At 57.5% G+C, this 21,530-nt stretch overlaps 1 protein-coding gene across 2 annotated transcripts; it reads left to right on the forward strand.

Moving 5' to 3' along the window:
- Positions 1 to 1,563: 1,563 nt before the first annotated feature.
- Positions 1,564 to 8,271, forward strand: LOC120388725 (cold-inducible RNA-binding protein-like). Of its 2 annotated transcripts, none has more exons than XM_039510752.1 (7): positions 1,564 to 1,715; positions 3,464 to 3,578; positions 5,375 to 5,481; positions 6,314 to 6,404; positions 6,526 to 6,610; positions 7,073 to 7,137; positions 7,584 to 8,271. In XM_039510752.1, exons 2-6 carry the CDS (start codon positions 3,476 to 3,478, stop codon positions 7,134 to 7,136), a joined length of 450 nt encoding a protein of 149 aa, XP_039366686.1. In that variant the 5' UTR covers positions 1,564 to 1,715; positions 3,464 to 3,475; the 3' UTR covers position 7,137; positions 7,584 to 8,271. The 2 variants fall into 2 exon arrangements, with proteins under 2 accessions (XP_039366686.1, XP_039366688.1); XM_039510754.1 differs by lacking the exon at positions 7,584 to 8,271 and adding an exon at positions 7,271 to 7,501.
- Positions 8,272 to 21,530: the final 13,259 nt, after the last annotated feature.

Raw genomic sequence — 21,530 nt, forward strand, 5'->3', positions numbered from 1 at the left:
CTCCCTCTGGGGCACCTGGCACTGGCCACTGTCGGCAGACAGGACACTGGGCTGGATGGACCCTTGGTCTGACCCAGTCCGGCCGTTCTTATGGCCTGGCCCAGCTTCACAGGCTGGCTGCTCCACCCTGGCTATTAAACGGGCCCGTGGAGGAACCTGGGCAATGAGGGCGTCCCCCCAAGGGGTCGCACTCTGCCTGCTGGGCAGGCCATGTGCCCTCCACCCCTCCAGGTGTGGCCGGAGCCAGACACGGGGCAGAGGTGGGTACCTGCTGCTGGGGGCCAGGAGGGCCAGGGCCAAGTGCCAGCCTGGCTAACGCCTCCTCGTGGTGTTACCGAGCCTCTTAACGAGCCATCCACAGCAGCCCCACTTGGCACCCACCTGCCCTCCCCAGGAGCCCTCACCTTTTATCTCTAGGACAAAGTACAGAGGGAAGCGTAGGCAGGCAAGGCCTCCTACCTATCTCTGAGCACAGTTCCATGGGGGGGGGGCTGAGACCCGGGGGACTGGTTCTCACCCCTAATTTCAGCCTCCCTTCTGCTCTCACTGTGTAGAGCCTATGGAGGGAGCTGGTTCACACACCCCACTCTCAGGGCCTGGGGCCCATGGTTATGGGTGCTGGATCTCACCCCTAACCCCCCTCAGGGTCATGGGGGGGGTAGTTCACACACGCTCAGGGTTTGGGGCCCATGGTTATGAGGGGGCTGGTTCTCACCTCTGCCCCCCAGCTCAGGGGCCCAGGGCCATGGGGGGGGCTGGTTCTCACTCCTAACACCCTGCCCCCCCAGCTCTCAGGGCCTGGGGGCCATGGTTATGGGGGGCTGGATCTCACCCTTAACCCCCCCCTCAGGGCCATGGCGGGGTGGCTGGATCTCACCCCTAACCCCCCCCCCTCAGGGCCATGGGGGGGGGGGGTTGGATCTCACCCCTAACCCCCCCCCTCAGGCCCATGGGGGGGTTGGATCTCACCCCTAACCCCCCCCCCCCTCAGGGCCATGGGGGGGTGGCTGGATCTCACCCCTAACCACCACCCCCCCCCAGGGCCTGGGGCCGATAGCCCGGGGGGGGTGAAATGGGCGTGGCTTTTTCTTTTCGCCCCGCCCCCTCCAGACAATCCGGAGTCCAGTCTTCAGGCCTGGCCCCTGACTGGGTCGGTGGTCTCGCAGGGAAGGGGCGTGGCCTTGTTTCCGTCCGTCACTCCGTGCCTGCCAATCAGCGTTACTCTCACGTAGGAGGCGTGGCCTTAGCCTGGTCCCAGCCCTGGCCATTCCAGCCAATGAGCGCTCCCGGCAGTAAGGCGGTTTCTCCACTAGCCAGTCAGGGCTTCAGGCTGTGAGTGGTCGTGGCCCTGCCGCTGTCTGTCTCTGTGCCAGCCAATCAGGCTTCCAGGGGGCGTGACCTTATTGTTGCCCTGGCTGTTGCCTACTCAGCCAATCAACGGTCCCTGCGTTATGCGGGGGCGACTCTGCTTGCCAATCAGGGCCCCGGTCCCCGAGGGGGGCGTGGCTCTCGTTTCGCTGACCAATAGGCGGCGCGCTCATAGGACGTGACCGTTGGGGGGACGGAGCGCGCGCCCTCCCCCTCAGCTTCCGGCCGCCAATCAGCGCTCGGTGGCGGGAAGGGGTGTGGCCTGCGTAGCCTCGCTCTCATTCTCGCTTCTCCCGCCGACGTCGAGGCAGCAGCAGCTCCGCCGCGCTCCGCTCAGACCCATCCCGGTGAGCGCCGCCGCCCGCCTGCTCGCGGGGCCGGCAGCGGGGAGAGGCTGAGGGGGAGGGGGGCGGCGATTGGGGTGGCCTGGCCGGGGAGAGGGAAGCGGGAGCGGGGGGTCAAAATGGCGCCGCTCGCCGCCGCCTCGGCTGGGCCTTGGCAGCAGGGGGAAGAAGCGCTGCGCAGCCTGCGCATGCGCGGCGGGCGCCGAGGTCGCGGCGCGCAGGCGCGGCCCCGCGTTTCCTTGGCCTCGAGGCGCGGCGGGCGGGTGGGCGGTGGAAGGGCCGCGCTCGCTGGGAGCCCCCCGCGCATGCGCCTGGATACGCGCGCGCGCGCCGCCTCGCTCGCGGCCCTGAGGAAGCCTGGGGTGGTCGCCACGTGCGGCGACCGGGCCCCACGTGCTCGCTGCCATCTTGATGGGACTCGGGGCGCGGGGGGTGGGAGGGGATCGCTCCCCCGCTAGGGATTGTGGGGCAACAGCGCCCCCAGCCTGCTGGGAGCCCCCCTTAACTGAGGGGGCGCCGCTCCGCCCCCCGCCCGGGGGGAGCTGCCCCCCCATTGCGGAGTCTCGCGCTCTCGGGGGGGGGGGGCTGCAGCTCCGCCTCTGGGGGCCCTGGGGGCTGTTCCCTGCTCCCCGAAATGCAGCCGGATCCCGATCCTCCTGGCGGGGGGCACCGGGCCCAGCTCGCTGCGTCCGGCCCCCCCCCGGCCTAATCCCTGCCCTTGGGGGGTGGGGGGAGAGCTCCATTTTGTCCTTTTTGGCGGGTATCCGTGTAAATCTAGCGAATCCTTTCTCCGGCAGCGCCCATTTTACTGTCTGTACCTTTCTGTTCATGGTGGGTTTTCCCCCCCCCCCCTGCTTTGTGTGTCCATTGAAATCGATGTTTGTTAACATTTGCCAATAAAAATCAAATCTAACCTTCGGTTTACCGTAGAGCCACGTGGGGGGGGGGGGAGGCCCATGTGCAAGGCTCTGTACACATGTACAACAAAAAGAATCCTTGCCTCAAGGATCTCACCATCTAAGTATAAGAGGAGAGACAACAGACGGGGGGAATACAAGGAAACAATGAGACAATATTGATCGGCAGTGGTTTTAGCACACCAGCAGCCAGACTGTTGAGAGTTTTGGTTTTTTGGGGTGTGGGTTTTTTTTTTTTGTAGGTATCAGGAGGGATTTGACAATCGCTAATGGGGTAGCTCTGCAGATGTTTACAAGGAGAACTCCCAAGTGGGAGGGGAGGCATGGGCGAAAGCATTTTCGAACAAGCCCCGTCATGCAACAAGTGGAAATGTGCGTGCATACCAAATGAGGGCCGATGGGCCATGAAAGGGCCAAAAAAGCGAACACAGGTGGCTCGTGTCTGATGCAGTAGAGAAGGGGGAGATGGTGGAATGGGACACAGGATCACTTGGTCTGTAGCAGCTCTGAGGTCTCGTACACACAAGAAATTCCCCCTCATCTCATTTATGATGGCATTTGCATTGAGTTTGTGGCTCTCTGAAGAGCTTTAATAGTGCCTGCCACTGGAGATGATATGCCAGGCAAACCAGGACCACCAGTCTGCTCTACCATTCGGCAACTGGTCTGATGTGGGGCAGCAAAGATAGGGTGTGGGGCAAGTACTTGCCTGAATGGGACAATTGGCCTGATGGGGTATAGAGCAGGAATACTGGGCTAAATGTACCATTTCCTTGATCTGACGGAGCCTCTCTGCCCCTGTCCTGATTGACCAAGTGTTCGCTTCATCTGCAGGTGACTTCAGTCATGGCATCTGACGAAGGCAAGCTCTTCATCGGAGGACTCAGCTTCGACACCAATGAGCAGAACCTGGAGCAGCTTTTCTCCCCGTATGGTGACATAGCAGAAGGTGAGTCCAACCCCACAGCAGAAAAACAACCCCCTCGCTAGGAGCCTGGTGACATCCATGACTCAGCCGTGGAAATCCTAAAACATGCAGCCTGCCTGTTAGCATGGGGGCTGCTTATGCATAAATGGAGGCAGGTCTTCAGGTGTTTGAGTGAAGTGCTGGGAGAGGAGAGATTGATGTGGCTTAAATATTGCTGTGGTTGTGTTTTAACAAGGGGGCCAGACAGGAAACTGGATTTCTTCATGGAAAGCGCCTCTTCCCTGTAGGGAAAACATCAATATTTTGGCTGAAAAGTCCAGAAAGTTTTCAGGTTTGGGCCGAAAACGGGGCTTGCTGGGGCTCATTCAGCCAGCCCTAGCTAACAAGAATAGAGACTTGTGGGAATCCGCTTTGCATCTTCCGATCATAACCTGGGCTCGGACCAGCCATGTAGTCCAGTGGCAGGCGAAGATTGTGCCTGAAAGCGGCTCGAGCGAGAGCAATTGAACTGAATTGTCACAAAGAACGCTCTGACTTTAACCCCAGCTCACCATCAAGCAGTCGCATCCCGGTGCCGGCAGTGTAGTGTTAGCCATGGCGGTCCCAGGATAGGAGAGACACAAGGTGGGCGAGGTGAGACAAGCTTGCGAGCCAGAGATGTCCTGTGTAGCTGGAAAGCTTCTCTCTGCCAGATACTACTTCCCACCTACCGTGTTACTCTGATATCCTGGGACCAGCCTGGTTACAGCTACACTGCCGACATTTGTAAGCTGTTGGTTACTACTGAGTAAGGGCCAGCTAAGAACAGGCCCCTGCTGTGTCTGTCCAGTGCAGGAGAGCAGAAAGGCCTCGCCCTGAGGAGCAGGATGGGAGAAAGGCTTGAACCCACCAGCAGAGACATCAGTCAATGGCATGGCAGCGAACACTGAGTTTTTGGGGGGGGATCAGTGAAATGTAAATTAAAGGGAATGGGGACATTGATTGAAGGGGGCAGGGCTGGGGGAATGAAGCAGAGGTGAAAGATGGGAGAGCTCTGGCTCTCCTCTGCAGTTTCCTCCCCCCCGCCCACACAGGCCATCGGTGGGGGGGTCCTCTCCTGCACTGGTCTAGGTTGGGGACAATGCTGGGTGGGAGGGTTGGCCCCAGCTGGGTCCCATTTTACCCCCTTGCCCCTCCAGCACTGTCCCTGCTTTGGCTGTTTCTGCCCTGGCCGGCTGGAGTCTGGTGTCTCCAGCGTGTTGCCCTGACTCGTAAAGCACTGCGCAGAGGGGGAGTCTCACCCCCTCTTAAAGCGAGCCCCCCCCTCGGAGTCAAGCATAGAGCCCAGGAGTCCTAGCTGCCAGTCACTGGACTCCTCCCCCAGGCTGTCTCCCTCTGCGCCTCAGATCCCTGGCGCTACATAATGGGTGAGATGGCTCCAGGAGGCCCTTGCGGGGGGGTTTGACCAGACACCATGGTGACAGGTGACACCAGTTAGGACGGTTGTCTCACAGTGTGGGGGGGGTGAAAGTGCAGGCACCCCACTATGACCCTGGCCCCTGTCAGTGTGCACAAAACCAGTGGCTTATAAGGCCTCTGAATTAATTCAGACCAAGGCAGGGTATGAATGTGACGCCTAGCTGCTGTTCCTGACTATTTCCATGTGTGGATGGGCCCAGCCATGGGGCGCTGTGGGCAGGATCTCTAGGGCACGGCTTGGCTGCAGCTAGCCTGGGGGCAGCATCCGTGCTGCAAAGCTGGACCCCTACGCTGGGATCCCTGGCGGGGTGTCCCATGGCCTGACGGGAAGCCTGACGCCCTGCCTCTCGCTCTTCCAGTGGTGGTAGTGAAGGACCGGGAGACCCAGAGATCCAGAGGCTTTGGCTTCATCACCTACCGCCGTCCAGAGGATGCCAAGGACGCCATGAGAGCTATGAATGGGGAGGTGAGTGGGGACCAGTCATCCATTCCCCCCCAAATCGCAGGCATCGATGCCAGAGCACCCACGGGCAGACATCTGTCGCCGTGTGCACCCGCCCCGTCTCCCCACAGCTGGCCTGCTCTCATACCAAACACACTCCTGGTAGCCCTGTTCGTGGGGGACCCACAGGCAGCAGCTCGGGTGCAGTAAAGGGGGCTCGGAGCTCGGCAAGCCAGCCACCCCTGGGCCCGGGTGAAAAGCTTTTCCAAGCCCAATCTGTGCTCCCCAGACACCCTCGCTGGGCCGTGGCTCTGGAGGCAGCGCTCCTGGGTGTGCATGTGGCCAGTCACGGACAGCAGAGAGGCTGCAAGTCAGTAGCCCAGGCAGCAGACATGGTTGCCTGGAGCTGAGAAGATCTAGGCTGATCTTGTCTGTAGCCCAGCCATTAGATTGCCCCCAGCTGCCCGAGACTTTAGTTAGACCAAAGCATTTCAGCCCCTGGGAGGCAGTGAAGCCAAGGTGCCACCAAGGGCAGGAATTGGGCACGGTGAGGGTCCCCGCAGGTGACCCGCGCCGCAGAGGAAGGTGAGACCCCCCCCAGGGTCCCCACTGATCCACCTGACCCCAAATCTGAGCGTGACACGGCTGCCAGGCCCCTGAGGTGGGGATTGCCCCCTCACTCACAACTGGGGCCATATGCTTCAGAGGAAGGCAGGTGGTGGATGGGACACAACAGATCCATGTGGCCTGACTCAGCAGCCGACCTGCTGCAGCCCTACACTCATGGTCTGCAGCCCCCCCCCTTTCCTGCCGGGCCTGCAAAGCCACTTCTAACCGCATCCTTTCCTCTCCCCAGTCCGTGGACGGGCGCCAGATCCGAGTTGACCAGGCTGGGAAATCATCTCGTGGCTCTTCAGGGGGCAGAGGCCGTGGTGGCTTCTCAAGAGGTGAGTGTCTTCACCCCCCCCCCCCCATTCCTCTCTCCTCCCCCCCGCCCCCCGTGCCTATCTGTGCCGACCCCCAGGTGCAGCCAGTGCCAAACGCCCCCTCCTCCTTTCTCCACTGCAGGAGGCGGGGACCGAGGCTATGGTGGCGGCCGTTACGACAACCGAAGTGGAGGCTACGGCGGGTCCAGGGATTACTATGGCAGCAGGTGAGCGGGCCTCGGGGGTGCTGTGATCTGGTTTTGATAGTAGCTAGAGGATGAACCGGGGGGGGGATTTATTCAGGACGGCCTGTTTGTAACTAGCAACCAGCCGAGATTGGAGCCCTGTTCGCTCTTCTGCCATGTGGCGTGGGCTGCCCCATACCCTTCACCCGGCTCGTTGTGTGGCATGTTGGGGAGAGAATCCGGCTGACTCTCCCTCCCCAGCTTCCTGTGGCCTTCGCAGGCCGCCTCCGGCAGTGAGGCTGTGACCCTGGCACTGCCCGTGTGTATGAAATTAGCGCACAAGCAATGCTGGAAGCGCAGGAGGCGGGCAGAGAGCAGGTGTGACTCTGCTGCTAGCGTTCCCGCCCCTCCGTCATCTGATCTAACTAGATCCCTTGCAGCGTCCCTGCAGCGACTGAGATCCCCTGGCTGGGGTCCCGGTTTCACGCCTCGCTCTCCCCACAGGAATCAGGGAGGCTATGGGGACCGCTACTCCGGAGGCTCCTATAGAGACAGCTACGACAACTAGGGTGAGTCTGTCCTGTAGTAACCGGCCTGAGCTGCCCGGTCCCTTCCGTCCGTCCCGCCCGCCGTCTAGCCTAAATGCATGTGGAGACTTGAACCCACCGGGGACTTTTAATCCATCCAACTTCTCTCTTAAAGGGGCGCTGTTGGGCCGTCCTATAAAACCCCAGAGCTGCCTTTTAACCCGACTGGGGGGGAACACCCGCCAAACTGTAAGTTTGTAGGGGGATTTCACGCCCCGCCTTCACGCAGGACCTACTCCACACCAGTGGGGGCTGCAGACGATGCCCAACCAAGGAAATAAGCGACGGCTGGAAGCCGACCTGGGTCCTTTTAAGAACAGCACCCTCCTGGCCCCCCCCGCCCCAGGGAGGGAGGCCGGGCGCGAAACGCCGCCGGCGTGTCTGTGTGCCGCAGTGCCTTTACCATTCTACCTGCTTCTTATCCTCAGCCCGGCAATGAACAACAGCCCTTCCCGAACTGAGATCGTCCTTCCAATGGCCGTATTTATAAAGATTTTTGAAGCTTCGCTGAATCTTACTGTTTAGTTACATCTGCCTGTACTTTTCCCTTTTGTAGCCTGGTCACATGCAGCCCCGAGAGGGGAGGCCCGTTCCAGGGGCCCCCCCTCCCTTCCACCTCCCCTTCGTCCCCCCCCTCCCCCCCCGCAAAGCAAAGATCAGGCTGGTTTCACGAGTTCTTAAGCATTTGGGGATCTGTTTATTCTTTTCAATTCGGCTTCTTTTAATTGGCCAGAATGGGAGGTGGGGCCTGCCTCTGACCCGCGGAGCGTGAGCTGTGGAGGGGTTTTCACTTTTTTTTTTATAACACCTTTGTAGTTTTGTAAATTTTCTTTAGCATGTAGGAAGGGGAGAGGCAAATCTCTCAGGTAGAACAAAGGGAGACTCACGACTCGTGTGCAAAAGGTATTTTTCCTGCGAGATGTAACCGAGCCCGAGCTTAGATTTGCAAAAACTTTCCGCGAGAGGTTCTCGAAAATGTTTGTTTATATCGTCCCTTTTTTTTACTGGAAGAAGCGCTCATAATTCCATTGATACTGTGTTTTTTGAAGTGGTGAAGGAATTCCTGTATTCAGTTCTTCGGCTTTACGGAGCCTATTAAAGACAGTCCGAAACAAACTCTCTGCTCTCGACCTTTTGCCAGTAGCGAAGACGGCCGAAGTTGGACGGGGGTGTGGATGTTAGAGAGGGTGGGATGACAGGAATTCCATCACGGGATGATTGAGCTGTCGAGGCGGCTGTGAAAAAGGCCCCCCTAAGAACAGCCTTCCAGCCCTGTATCCTGTCTCAAGGGGAACGTACAGATCAGGGCGATTATGGAGTAATTCACCCGTCTGCCTCCCCCGGCTTCTGGTAGTCGGAAATTTAGAGTGGCCCCAAGCGTGTGTCCCTGAAGGTTTGCCAGCTGGGCCGGGGCTCGGGGAAGGGCTCTCCTGGGCCCTCATCTCTGCTCCTGTTGGCGCTTTCAGAGCCCTGGTAAGAATCCGGCTCTGCCCGTTGACCCAGGGCAAGCGGCCAGGGAGCTGGGTCTGGCCCAGCCAGACACAGTCGCATTGGGCAGGGCTGAATTCAGCCTGCGTGTAGCTACCTCTCTCCTGACCTGGCCCACTGGCAGAATTCTCTGTTAGCGTGTGAGACCCAGACCAAGGCCGACCCACATGGGGTTTGAGGTAACGCCTGCTCCCACATTCCTCCTCCTCCTCGAGGCTGGTCTGACGCTTCCCTAGGGGGCAGCCTGACCCTTTAGCCATCCCTTGCAAAGCTGCTGTGCCACAGCGGGTAAGGGAGGGCGGGAAAATACTGTGGTGGCGGGACACCGGTGCCCCCAGTGAACAGCCCTACGTAAAACCCCTGAAAACACCCATGGCTTATTGCTCAACCTGGGAGACTCACCCGGAGCTGGTCTTGTGCCCGCTCTCACCCTGGCACTGCATTGTCTCTTGAGAAAGCATGTCCACCCCGCTGCCACTTTGCACTCAAGTGACAATTTCCAAGGGCAGAAGAGGAGCACAGAGCGAGATGAGCTGGTAGCTGGGAGCTCTGAGAGAGCTTTTGGGCAGAGGGCTGGCTGAAAGAGGCTAGGAGCAAGGAAACTTCCAGGCTCTGGAAATAACAGGGATGGCCAAGGGAAATAGCTGACTCTAGCACCAATTTCTCCGGCAGAACCCTTGAGTTTGGCTGGCTAATAGGGTAAAAAGGGGATAACATGGGAACAGCCGAGCTGCGTCCATCTAGCCCAGCATCCTGTCTGACAGCAGCCGGTGCCGGAGGGAATGGGCAGAACGGGGCGATTATCAAGGGATCCATCCCTTGTCTACAGCTTCTGGCACTTGGAACGTGGGCTTCCCTCCCTGACTGGCTTGGCTAATAGCCACTGAGGGACCTATTCAGGAACTTCTCTTTCTTGAGCCCAGTTCTACTTTTGGCCTTCACTGTTCCCCGGCGAGGAGTTCCACGTGTGTTGGGTTAAGATCCTTTTTGTCTCCGTTAAACCTGCCTGTTTCATCAGGTGCCCCCGGGTTTGTGTGTCATGTGAAGGGGTAACAACACTGAATGTTTCCCTAGTCACTGTCTTCACCCCACGCATGGATTTTCTAGACCTCACCCACCCCCACTGAGTCGTGTCTCCTACGGTGAACAGTCCCCATCTCTCTAATCTCTCCTCTCATGGAAGCTGTTCCGTGCCCCGGTTGTTTTGATTGCCCTTCTCTGCACCTTTTCCAATTCTGACACAGCTCAGCTTTTCCCGGCTGATTCTGCAGGTGGCAGAGGGCCCTTTGCCCTTGGGTGGGGTTCGTGCCGTGTTGTGAGCCTGGCGGCATCAGCCTTGGCAAAGGGCGGGGCCAGGTGCGTCAGCATTGGCGTTATAGCTGTGGCCTGCACGGACGCTCCTCTGGGGCTGGCCTAAAGGCAGTGGGAGCTGGGGGCCAGTACGAACCCTTTCATCCCCTGCTGGGGTAGAAGGGACCCGGACTAGAGCTTTTCTGCCCCAGAGCCAGGGGGAGTCTGTGCTTGGCTGCCTCTGGGGGCTGGAACCACCCCAGTGCCCCCCTGGCTTCCAGCTGTTGAGTGTCACTCTGCACCTGGGTCTCCTGGGAAGTTGTCACCAGAGGGGAGTTGATGGGGGGAGATTAGCAGAGCTGGGAGCTGATCTTGGGGTGGGGGATCAGAGCAGGAGGGGGCTGGGAGCCAGGGCTCACAACTGTAGCTCTGGGAGGTGGGTGGGGTCTGGGTGGGGATCCGAGACTCACTTCTATCCCTGGGTGTCAGTCTTATAACAGCTGTCTGGGGGCTGGGATCCTCGGAGCATTGGAGGGTCGGAGGCTGGCCTAATGCAAATGGGAGACTCTTCTCAAGCCATCAAATGGTTTCCTTCCCGGGAAGGGTGTTTTGCACGGTCTCACCCTTTGTGATGGGGCAGCGAGCTGCCCCCTTGAAGCTATGGGGCTGGACGATGCAGGAGGGTACGTAGAAGGGCTGTGAGAGTGGTGGCTGTTAATGTTTGTTTCTTCAAGTCTCCCACTTGCCAAAGATGAGATCCTAGGACTGGCCAGGACTCGGGAGGTTGTCTCAGTTCTCCTGGCAGGACTCAGTGTTCTCCAGAGCAGTGGTTCTCAAAGCCGGTCTGCGGCTTGTTCAGGGAGGTGTTGGTTGCCCTTCCCGCAGCGCCCACACGCCTGGCGTGGCCAACCGCGGCCAGCGGGAGCCACCATCCGCCGAACCAAACCCAGCCCGGCCCACCAGCTTTCCCTGAACCGGCTTTGAGAACCACCGGCCTGGACCACGGCAGGGAACCCACGGGCTGCATCTGCCGTTGCTTAATTTCATCTGTCCCTTGGCAAGTCTCTGATTTCCCCCCTCGGGCTCAAGCCGCAAGCGCCAGCTCACCCTGCCGCTGGTGGGAAGCCCCCAAGCCTCGGTGTCTGCCCCCTATGGGGCTGGATCCACAAGCGCCAGCTCGCCCTGCTACGGCTCCGCTCCGCTCCTCCCTGGGCGGGTGAGTTGAACATCATATTTCAAGTAAAAACTTGGGGGGGGGGGGTTTTGGTGGATCAGTGGCCTGTGATAGAAAAAAGGTTCCCCCCGCTTGATCTAGACTGTCTAGCCCCCTCCCACCACCACCTCCTTCCCTTGAACAGGGGGGGCCTGTTCCCAGCTCAGATGTGGCTGGATTGAACTTTGAGGGGGGTTTCCCTGGGGGGTTTCCCTGCTACAGGGAGTTCTTGTATTTGAACAGCCTGGCCTCTTGCAGGGCAGGGCTGAGAAGAGGTAGCATTCGATGGCTCCCAAAGGACCAGGGTTCAAACCCCACCCCCCTCGTGCTCCCCTGCTGGAACCAGGCCCTGCAGGTAGGTGAGGGGGGTGCAGTGCTTGAGAATCAGGTGGGGCGATGTCAGTGCACTGTTTTCAGATTTGTTGCGCCTCAACCTGAGGGTCAGGGTCTTCCCTCCCCCATCCCCTGGCTCATCAGCACCGCAGGGGCTAGCAAATACTTTTTATTGCCACCGGAAATACAGAAAAGGAACTAGTCTGGCTTAGTGCATAAACCCCAAATAATTAGGTCATTCATTATGTCCAGCTCCCTGCACTGAAGCAGAACCCAGGCTACAACAGAGCCCAGTGCCTGCTAGGCCAGGGGTCGGCCACCTTTCAGCAGTGCTGTGCCAGTCTTGATTTATTCACTGATTGAAGGTTTCGTGTGCCAGTCAGACATTTTAACGTTTTTAGAAAGTCTTTCTATAAGTCTATAGTATGTAAAGTAAATAAAGTTTTTAAAATGTTTAAGAAGCTTCATTTTAAATTAAAAGGCCAAGCCCCCCCTGGGACAAGGCCAGGACCCAGCAGAGTGTGAAAATCAGCTTGTGTGCGGCCTTTGGCACATGTGCTGTAGGTTGCCTACCCTGGGTCTAGGCTACCTATCTTGCCACCTAGGCAGGGTTGTGTGACAGATAGTCCCTTACACCAAACATCACAAGTGTGTGGTTAACCTACCAGTCCCAAAGGACTCGCCGGGTCACTTGCACTTTAGCTGTGACACCTGCAGCCAATCCTGGAGATTTATTAAAGGAAAAGATTCAAGTTAGTGCAGGTGAGACACACAAATGACTAGGCTAAGGGCATGTTTGCTGCTATGGACCCCAAACAACCCATTTTTTTGTTTTCAGAAGCCTGGCTTAGCCCTGGCTACACCATAGCCAGAAAACCATAAGCATGGACCCTGCTCAGCTGTGCAGCCTTCTTGTGAAGGGAGAGACATTTCTGGAGGGGTGGGACTGGGCTCCTGACAATTCTTCACTGCCAGCCTAATACCAGGGCAATGAGGCTCCAGTGGGGGGGGGGGGGCTTTGAAAAGCCCCAATGTGCACTGCTTTATCTGCATTTTGCAGTCCCATGCCATCCCTGCTGTTGCGTGTTTCCCTGTACCTCCAACACCCCCACCCCTGTAATAAATAAGAGTATTTCAGTTCTTGAAACATTGACTTTTTATTGCACAAACCAAATACAGTAACCTTGGGTAAACTGTGATTAAAACTGGGAGGGGAGAAGCCAAGCCAGCCTGGCTGCGATTGATTGCGCCGTTTTGTCCATCAAAGGTCTTCAGAAAGCTGCTCTTTGCTCGTAGCACTCACCTCCTCTGCAAAGTTTAGGGAGGGACATTGGGAACCGGGCCATGTTTGCAGGCCCTTCTGCTGTTTTTTCTTGAGGCTCAACCAGATGCCTCAACATTGGTCCTTCAAAAGGTGCCACGCATCTCCTGCTGCGTGGCCTTTAGAAGGTGCAGCTGCCCCTGTTCGAGGTGATCGTGGAGACCATTAAAATAAACTCAATAATGGGGGATTTCAATTATCATATTGACTGGGTACAGGTCACCTCAGGATGGGATGTGGAGGTGAAGTTTCTTGACACCTTAAATGACTGCTGGTCCTGGAACCCATTAGAGGCAATTCTTGATTTAGTCCTAAGTGGAGCACAGGAGCTGGTCCAAGGTGACTATAGCTGGAGGGCTTTGTTAGTGACCATTATAATTAAATTCAATATCCCTGTGGCAGGAACCGAACACTGTAGCATTTAATCTCAGAGAGGGGAACTACCCAAAAATGAGGTTAGTGAAACAGAAATGGAAGGGTGCAGTGCCCCAAAAGTGAAATCCCTGCAAGCTGCGTGGAAAGACACCGTAGAGGCTCAACTTAAATGTATCCCCAAACTAAACCAAGAGGCACCGTGGCTAAACATGTAAAAAATGCTGTGAGAGGCAGAAAAGCAGCCTTTAAAAAGTGGAAGTTAAATCCTAGTGAGGAAATCAGAAAGGAGCATAAATGCTGGCAAATGGAGTGTAACAATACAATTACAAAGGCCAAAAGGGAATGAGGAACAGGTACCCAAAGCCTTCAAAAGTAATAGCAAAATTTTTTAATTACATCGGAAGCAGGAAGTAGCTGAACAGCCACTGGCCGCTCGAGGTGCTAAGGGAGCACTCAAGGCCGATAAGGCCGTTGTGGAGAAACTAAATGAATTCTTTGAATCAGCCTTCACGGCTGAGGATGTGAGGCAGATTCCCAAACCTGAGCCGTTCTTTTTAGGGGACAGATCTGAGGAACTGTCCCAGCTTGAGGTGTCAATAGGTTTTGGATCTGTGATAGACCCAGGCCAGGTGGGTACAGCAGAATAGCAGAAGGCAGATATACTGGCCACTGGATTAGCAGTTTTCTGTTCCCTGACTGACCAGAGCAGGGGCTGCTACAGGCTAATGAGAACACCTGACTCTAACCTGTAACTTAAGTTAATGTGAACACCTGACTAATTAAGGTCCTGCGGATACTATAAAAAGGGCTCACTCCAGTCAGGCAGGAGAGCCGGGGAGCCAGAGGAGAGGAAGTGCGGCTGAGGGGCTGGTTAATGAAGACACCCCCAAACCATGGTTAAGGGAGCCCTAAGGTAAGGGTGAAGAGGGGAGAAGCAGGAGAGCTGTGGGGAAGTGGCCCAGGGAAATGTAGCAACTCTGGCAGTGAAAGGTCGGCTGCCAACAGCTGCTACCATGAGGGACCCTGGGCCGGAACCCAGAGTAGGGGGGGGCCCAAGTTCCCCCCAACCCACCACTACAGGAACAGCTCCTGGGAGGGGAAGGCAGGCCCCTGTCAGGACAGGAGGCTGAACAGAGACTGGGAGTTCTCTCCCCAACCTCCTTGCTGGCCTGTGATGAACAGGGCTCAGTGGACTGTAACCCAGGCCCTAGGGAGAGAAGGGCTCCGGAGGGTCACGGTGAGCCACCTAGAAGCGCAGGACCCCCGGGGGCAAGGTCAGATCTCCGCCACAGAGCAAATGGCTAAAGGAAACCGCAGGTCACCAGGACCTGATGGGATTCGCCGTCGGCGGGGGGGATAAGAGGGAAGGCAGATCGGGGGGATAAGAGGGAAGGCAGATGCTCTCCCGGATCGGTCACTGGTTAAAAGACAGGAAACAAAGGGGAGAGAAATGGTCTCCCACACAGAGCACCCAACAAACAAAGCAGAACTTGTCCCTCCAGCAGGGAGGCGCATTGGGCCAGGCTCTTGCCGGACGGGCTGTGGCAGAGGGTCAGGTAGGAATAGGGGGCTGGAGTGGGAGGCAGGTTTCAAGTCCAGGCCGGCCCCTCTCCCCCCATCCCCACCTCGGCACTCAGCCCTGTGTCCACATTCGCATGGCGGCGATCCCGGCCGGTCCCTACCCAAACAATGCAGCACTTTCCCAGCGGGGAGAGCAGGACAGTGCCAATGTTTGGGCCGGGACCAGCCAGGGTGGGGCTGGGCGTCCGGCTGGCTCCGCACCCCGGTCCCCGCAGAGAGTCTGTCCCGAACCTCACCCAAACGATCGAGCACTTTCCTGGAGAGCAGAGCAAAGAAAGTGCTATTGTCTGGGCCAGGGGCAGGCAGTGACCTCCCGCTCCCACCCCTGGGGGGCGCCCTCTTCCCGACCCCATGGGGCAGCCCATCCTCAGCAAATCCAGGCCTGAGGGGAGCCAGGGGGGTGCCCCGCACCCACCCCCGCTGCACAGCCCCACCCCTGCCCCACACAAACAATATAGCACTTAATTGAAGCTGAGGTCACAAAGAAGTGCCAGTGTCTGTGTGGGGTGTGGGCAGCCACTTTGGTGGGTGCGCGGCCCCCCCAAAACCCTACTGCACATACAGCCCCAGACAAGCACAGAGCGGTGACATGTTCTGGCCAGCGTTGTCAATCAGTAGATCTCAAAAATCACTTCACACCAGCGGCCAGTAGCACACTCTCTTTTTAACAGGGAAACTGAGGCAGGCTAGCAGAGCTGAGAGTGGAACCCAGGAGTTCTGAGGCTTGGGCCAAGCCGTGCCTCTGTGTGTCTCCATACTCACAAATGCACACAACTCAAGTGTGCAGACATCATTTTTCTGGCTTAGTCAATTCCTTCATCTGAATTAACCTTAATTGATTTAGCCACCCATGTGGTTGCGCCTGCAGAATGAAAGTGACCTCACTCTGGGTCGGCAGAGTTCACTTTGGCAGTGAACCAAACTGAGACCACTTCTAGTCTGAATGTGCAACCCCACAGCAAAGAATTCCAAAATGGAGAGGAATCTTGGAGGACCTGCGTTTGGAGAACTTCAAATGGATAAAAGATGAGAGACACACAGAAGTACCTGGAATCAGCACATGGCTATCACACATTTTAGATCACAGAATACATGTGGAATTGGATGAATGTAAGACCGTTATACAGAGTCTTTAGTAAGAGTTTCATATTGTGGCTGCACTTAATGCACTTTGTATTATACACAATTTTCAATACACATTCTTTTACACAACCGTGGATTCTGTACATCCATTTTCTAATTATAATTCAATTTCTATTTAACTGGAATTTCTATCCATTTTATAATCCAACTTGGCACCCCACAAACTTGCGTTCAGCAGGCAGTTCCCATCCATCCCATTGTATAACCAAATTTGATTATAGAGAGAGACAATTTCTAGACTAGCGTTCTCTGGGCATGGCTAGTCTTCTGCCTTGTTTTATAATCAAATTTGAACAACTTTTCTGTACCCTAAAGCTAGATTTATGGAAATACAATTGTTAGGCAGCCATCAGATCTGAACATGCACACAATTATTTCATACAGTAGCTGTAGTGTCTGCAGATCAGATCATTCATATACTTGTTTAACAAGTATTTATATACAGTTCCTGCCCTCTTTAATCAACTGAGTTATAGAAACAACGGGCATCTCATGTGTAATGTAAAATGATCTATCGCAATCTCTAGAACTGTGAATTGTAACATGCACAAAAATGTCACCCACTGTAGCATGTGTGCATATAATGCATATACATTACACACAAGGTGTATTATGCACAATTCCTGTCTATGCCCTATTTTATAATCAATGTAGACATAACAATATCATTTTATGTATTCATATAGAACATCATTTACATTAGATACGTGCTAGGTAATATATAGACACACTAGGAAACGTATTTAGTATATAAACACATCAAACTACACTACATGTACAATTTATAGATAAGCAAAATAAACTAAATCGATAACTAGTTTGTATATATTTAAAAAATTTATATACTATACACACTGTATAAATATTACATATAAACTATACTATAACAATATATAAAATTAATCAACTCTAAAGATATGTATATATAGTTTATATATAACAATACTATATATATATATACACACACACCCAGTATATATTCACACTATACATAAAAACTATAAGCACTATGTATATACACTAACATAGTATATAAACAGACTTACATATACACTAATTTTATATATGGCAACCTATACAAAGCTATAAACTATATATAATACACACATAGTACTCTGTGTGTGTATATATTATATACACACACTATATACACACACACACACTATATACACGTGTACATACACAGTATACTGTATATACCCACTAACTAGATACTGTTTATACACTATATCAGGGGTCAGCAACCTTTAATTTAAGGTTTCACGTGCCAGTCAAGACATTTAAACGTTTTTAGAAGGTCTATAAGTCTATAATACAGAACTAAACCATTGCTGTATGTAAAGTAAAGAAGGTTTTTAGAATGTTTAAGAAGCTTCATTTAAAATTAAAATGCAGAGCCCCCCCGCCCCGCCCCGGCACCCCCATAGGCTGCCCACCCCCGCACTATGCACTGGCATGGCTGGAGTCTGGGCACGGTACAGCTGACATGTGCTCACCCAGCAGCAGGGGGCGCTGTAACGGGCTGTGTTGCTCTAGGCCGTGTCTGCACACACGGGCTAGATCAGGGGTTCTCACACGTGTACTGGGGACCCCCTTTCACCCAGCAACCCTGAGTGCGACCCCCCCATTATAAATGCTGAGACAAGGGGGCTTGGGGTGGAGGCTGACAGCTCACGACCCCCATGTAATAACTTTGTGCCCCCCTGAGGGGTCCCGCCCCCCAGTCCGAGAAGCCCTGGACTCGCTGGATCTGGAGTCAGGGAGAGCCCCCAAGTGCCGGGGAATTGGGAAGTCAGGACTAGCTGGGTGTAGACAGGATCTGGAGCCAGGGAGCCCCCACGTGCTGGGGCATTGGGAAGTCAGTGGACTGGCTGGGTGTAGACAGGATCTGGAGTGAGGGAGAGTCCCCACGTGCTGGGGAATTGGGGGTCAGTGGACTGGCTGGGTGTAGACAGGATCTGGAGTGAGGGAGAGTCCCCACGTGCTGGGGCATAGGAGTCAGTGGACTGGCTGGGTGTAGACAGGATCTGGAGTCAGGGGGCCCCCCACGTGCTGGGGCATTGGGAGTCAGTGGACTAGCTGGGTGTAGACAGGATTTGGAGCCAGGGAGCCCCCACGTGCTGGGGCATTGGGAGTCAGTGGACTGGCTGGGTTTAGACAGGATCTGGAGTGAGGGAGAGTCCCCACGTGCTGGGGAATTGGGAGTCAGTGGACTGGCTGGGTGTAGACAGGATTTGGAGTGAGGGAGAGTCCCCACGTGCTGAGGCATTGGGAAGTCGGGACTAGCTGGGTGTAGACAGGATCTGGAGTCAGGGGGCCCCCACGTGCTGGGGCATTGGGAGTCAGTGGACTGGCTGGGTGTAGACAGGATCTGGAGTCAGGGGGCCCCCCACGTGCTGGGGCATTGGGAGTCAGTGGACTGGCTGGGTGTAGACAGGATCTGGAGTCAGGGAGAGCCCCCACGTGCTGGGGCATTGGGAGTCAGTGGACTGGCTGGGTGTAGACAGGATCTGGAGTCAGGGGGCCCCCCACGTGCTGGGGGATTGGGGAGTCAGTGGCAGGCCCACACCCGGGGTCTGGCCCGTACAGCGGGGCAGTGTGGACGCGGGTCTGTAACGTGCAGGTTTCAGGGGGCAGTTGCAGGTCTGGGATGGGCCGAACTGGGCGGGGCCCCGTTTAAATGGCCTGGTTAACACGCGGCAAATACCCAACCCCGCCCCTGAGCCCCACCCCATCTCTATGGGTCTTAGGCAAGAAATTAGCCCCAGTGCATGAAACTCCCCTTTGGCCACCCCCCTCCCCAGGCCCGGTTCGAGGGGGGGTCCCTGGCCCCCGGTTCGTGGGGGGGTCCCTGGCTTTCCGCCCCCCAAACGCTGTGGGGCGCAGGATGGTCACCCCCGGCTCCCCCAGAGCGGTGGCGGCTGTGAAGGGAGGTTTGGTTGCGGGGGATGCCCCACTGCCCTCCCTACAATGAGGGGGATCCCTGGGGAGCCAGCCCCCCACCCGGCTGCCCCACTGCAGAGGTGGCCGGACCAGAAGCTGCCAATACAATGAAGCACTTTCTCAAGGTGGGGGCACAAGACAGTGCCACCGTATTGGTGGCCTCCGGCCGGGGGGGCCACACGGGCCCCAATACACACCGCCCCCCACCCCGCGCGGCCCCCCAACACCCCCCCAGGCCGGTCCCTGGGGGATCCCCCAGCCCCCCCCCGGCGCGGCCCCCAACACCCCCCCCCGAGCCCCACGTCGGTCCCTGGGGATCCCCAGCCCCACAGCTCACCCCAGGCCCCGCTAAGCCGCCATTAGACCCGACTGACTCCCCACCCAGCCCCACATCACTCCCAGCCCCGCTAATTCCCATGCACGGATCCTACTGCCCCCAGACTCCCCACCCCCCGCCCCACAGCTCACCCTGACCCCACTACCCGCTCCGTTCAGCCCCACCCCACCCCCTCGGGATCCCCCGCCCCACAGCTGCCCTGGACCCAGTAACTCCCCACGCACCCACCCAAACCCCACAGTGGCCTATAGGGACCCCAAACCCATAGCTCATTCCAGGACCCATTAACCCCCACACACGTCCAGCCCCACAGCTCCCCCCCAAGGATCTATTACCCCCCCCCACACACACACACAGCCCCACACTGGCCTATAGGGATCCCCAGCCCCACAGGTCACCCCCGACCCCAATCCCACCCCTTCCAGGACCCAACTCACCTCACCACCTAGCCCCCAGCACCCCTTCCCAGCCCCAGTCCCTACTCCCAGTCCCTCACCAGAGCTTCTCAACCCCGGGAGACCCCACGAAGCCCCCTCCCACTTCTACCCCCCCAAGGATACCCAAAACCACAGTTCAGCCCCCCAACACCATATGGGTCTAAGGAGCCCCTCAACTCACCCCGAGACCCCACTAACTCCCCTCCCCCTAATATCCGGAGTTACAGCTCCCCTACGACATCCTCACAGGCCCCCCCATTCAACCCACCGACCCCTCCACCCCACTCCAAGCCCCCCATTCCCTATTCACCCATCACCCAGAAAGGTGAGTCTCCCTGAGACCCCCACCCCAGGCCCCTAGACCTCCCCCATCCCATCGCTCATCCCCACTCCCGCAACATACCTGCCTCCTGAGCTCGGCGGGTCCTGGCCTGCCCCAGCTACTCAGGACCTTATAAAGGTCGCACCCCGCGGGCTGCCCCCTCGCGCCATTGGCCCCCGGGCTCCCTCCACTCCCAGCCTCTCCTCCAATCAAGTTCAAGGCCCCCCCCTCGCCCCCCAACTCTTGGCGAACAAAGACCCACCCAGCCCCTCCCTGGGTGATTCAGCTCAGGGGGGGGGGCTGGATGGGCCATTGGCCCCTCGTCAGCCAGAGACAATGGGCCTGGAGTGGCGGGGTGGGGGGGGGGTCTCTGCATACCACACTCCCTCCCCCAGCCCCATGGCCAGAGGGGTGGGGGTGGGGTCCGCTGGGGAGCAGGCCGCTGGGGCCGGAGAGCTGAAGTCCTGAATGGGGGGGGGGGGGAGTTGGGTGCCCAGATCAGAGCCAGGGGCCCATCTACCCTGCTATCAGGCCTCTGGACGGTGGCTCTGGGGGAGCCCAGCCCGGCCCTGCCCAGCCCCCCAGAGTTGGCTCAGACCTGGGCATGACAGGGCCAGCGGGAGCCTCTCCCCACCTGGAAACAGGGCGTTAGCACCCCCGGGCTCCTATCCCCAGGGGTGGGGAGAAGGGGGGAACCCTGGTGTCCTGGCCAAATCCTCCCCCAAGGGAGCCCAGTTGCTCTGCCCCAGAGGCGGCCGCACCTCGCGCCCTGCTCATGTGGCGTTATGTGCGGCTGTTCCCCACCCCAGAGGTGGCTGCAGCTCAGCGCCCGGCGAGCCGTCCTGGGTCCAAACTGCTTCGGGGCCCTTTCGCAGCCCGGGGAAACCTTCAGTCCCAGCAGGACACCCCCTGGGTCAAATGAGCTCCCCCAATCCGCCCCCCCAACCTCCCTCCAGCTGGAAGTGCCCGGGGGGGGCAGTATGCAGGCCCCGGTGCAGGGTGTGGGGGAGTAGCTCTGGGGCTGGGCCCTCATGGGGGGGCATCTCCCCCTTTTAGACCTGGGGGGGCGAGATGGGGGCTATTTCGATTTCCACCAAGCGGGGGAACTCGCCTCCCTTGGCCCAGGGGGGAGGGGGGCTTAGCCATGAACCCCAGAAGCTGCTCCAAGGAATCTCCCCAGCCTCTGGTAATGAACCCCCTTTTACGTCTGCTCCTGGGCCTCCCCCCGGGCAGGGGATCCCCCAACTCACAGACCCCCCCAGCCCTTCTCCCGGGGAGGGGATCCCCCAACTCAAAGACCCCCCCAGCCCTTCTCCCGGGGAGGGGAACCCCCAACTCAAAGACCCCCCCAGCCCTTCTCCCAGGGAGGGGATCCCCCAACTCACAGACACCCCCCCCAGCCCTTATCCTGGGGAGGGGATCTCCCAGCTCACAGACCCACCCCCCAGCCCTTCTCCCGGGGAGGGGATCCCCCAACTCACAGACCCACCCCCCAGCCCTTCTCCCGGGGAGGGGATCCCCCAACACATAGACCCCCCCAGCCCGTCTCCCGGGGAGGGGATCCCCCAACTCCCAGACCCACCCCCCAGCCC

This window comes from Mauremys reevesii, linkage group 22 (genome assembly GCF_016161935.1).
Source record: "Mauremys reevesii isolate NIE-2019 linkage group 22, ASM1616193v1, whole genome shotgun sequence".
In the NCBI taxonomy this organism is placed as follows: domain Eukaryota; kingdom Metazoa; phylum Chordata; order Testudines; family Geoemydidae; genus Mauremys; species Mauremys reevesii.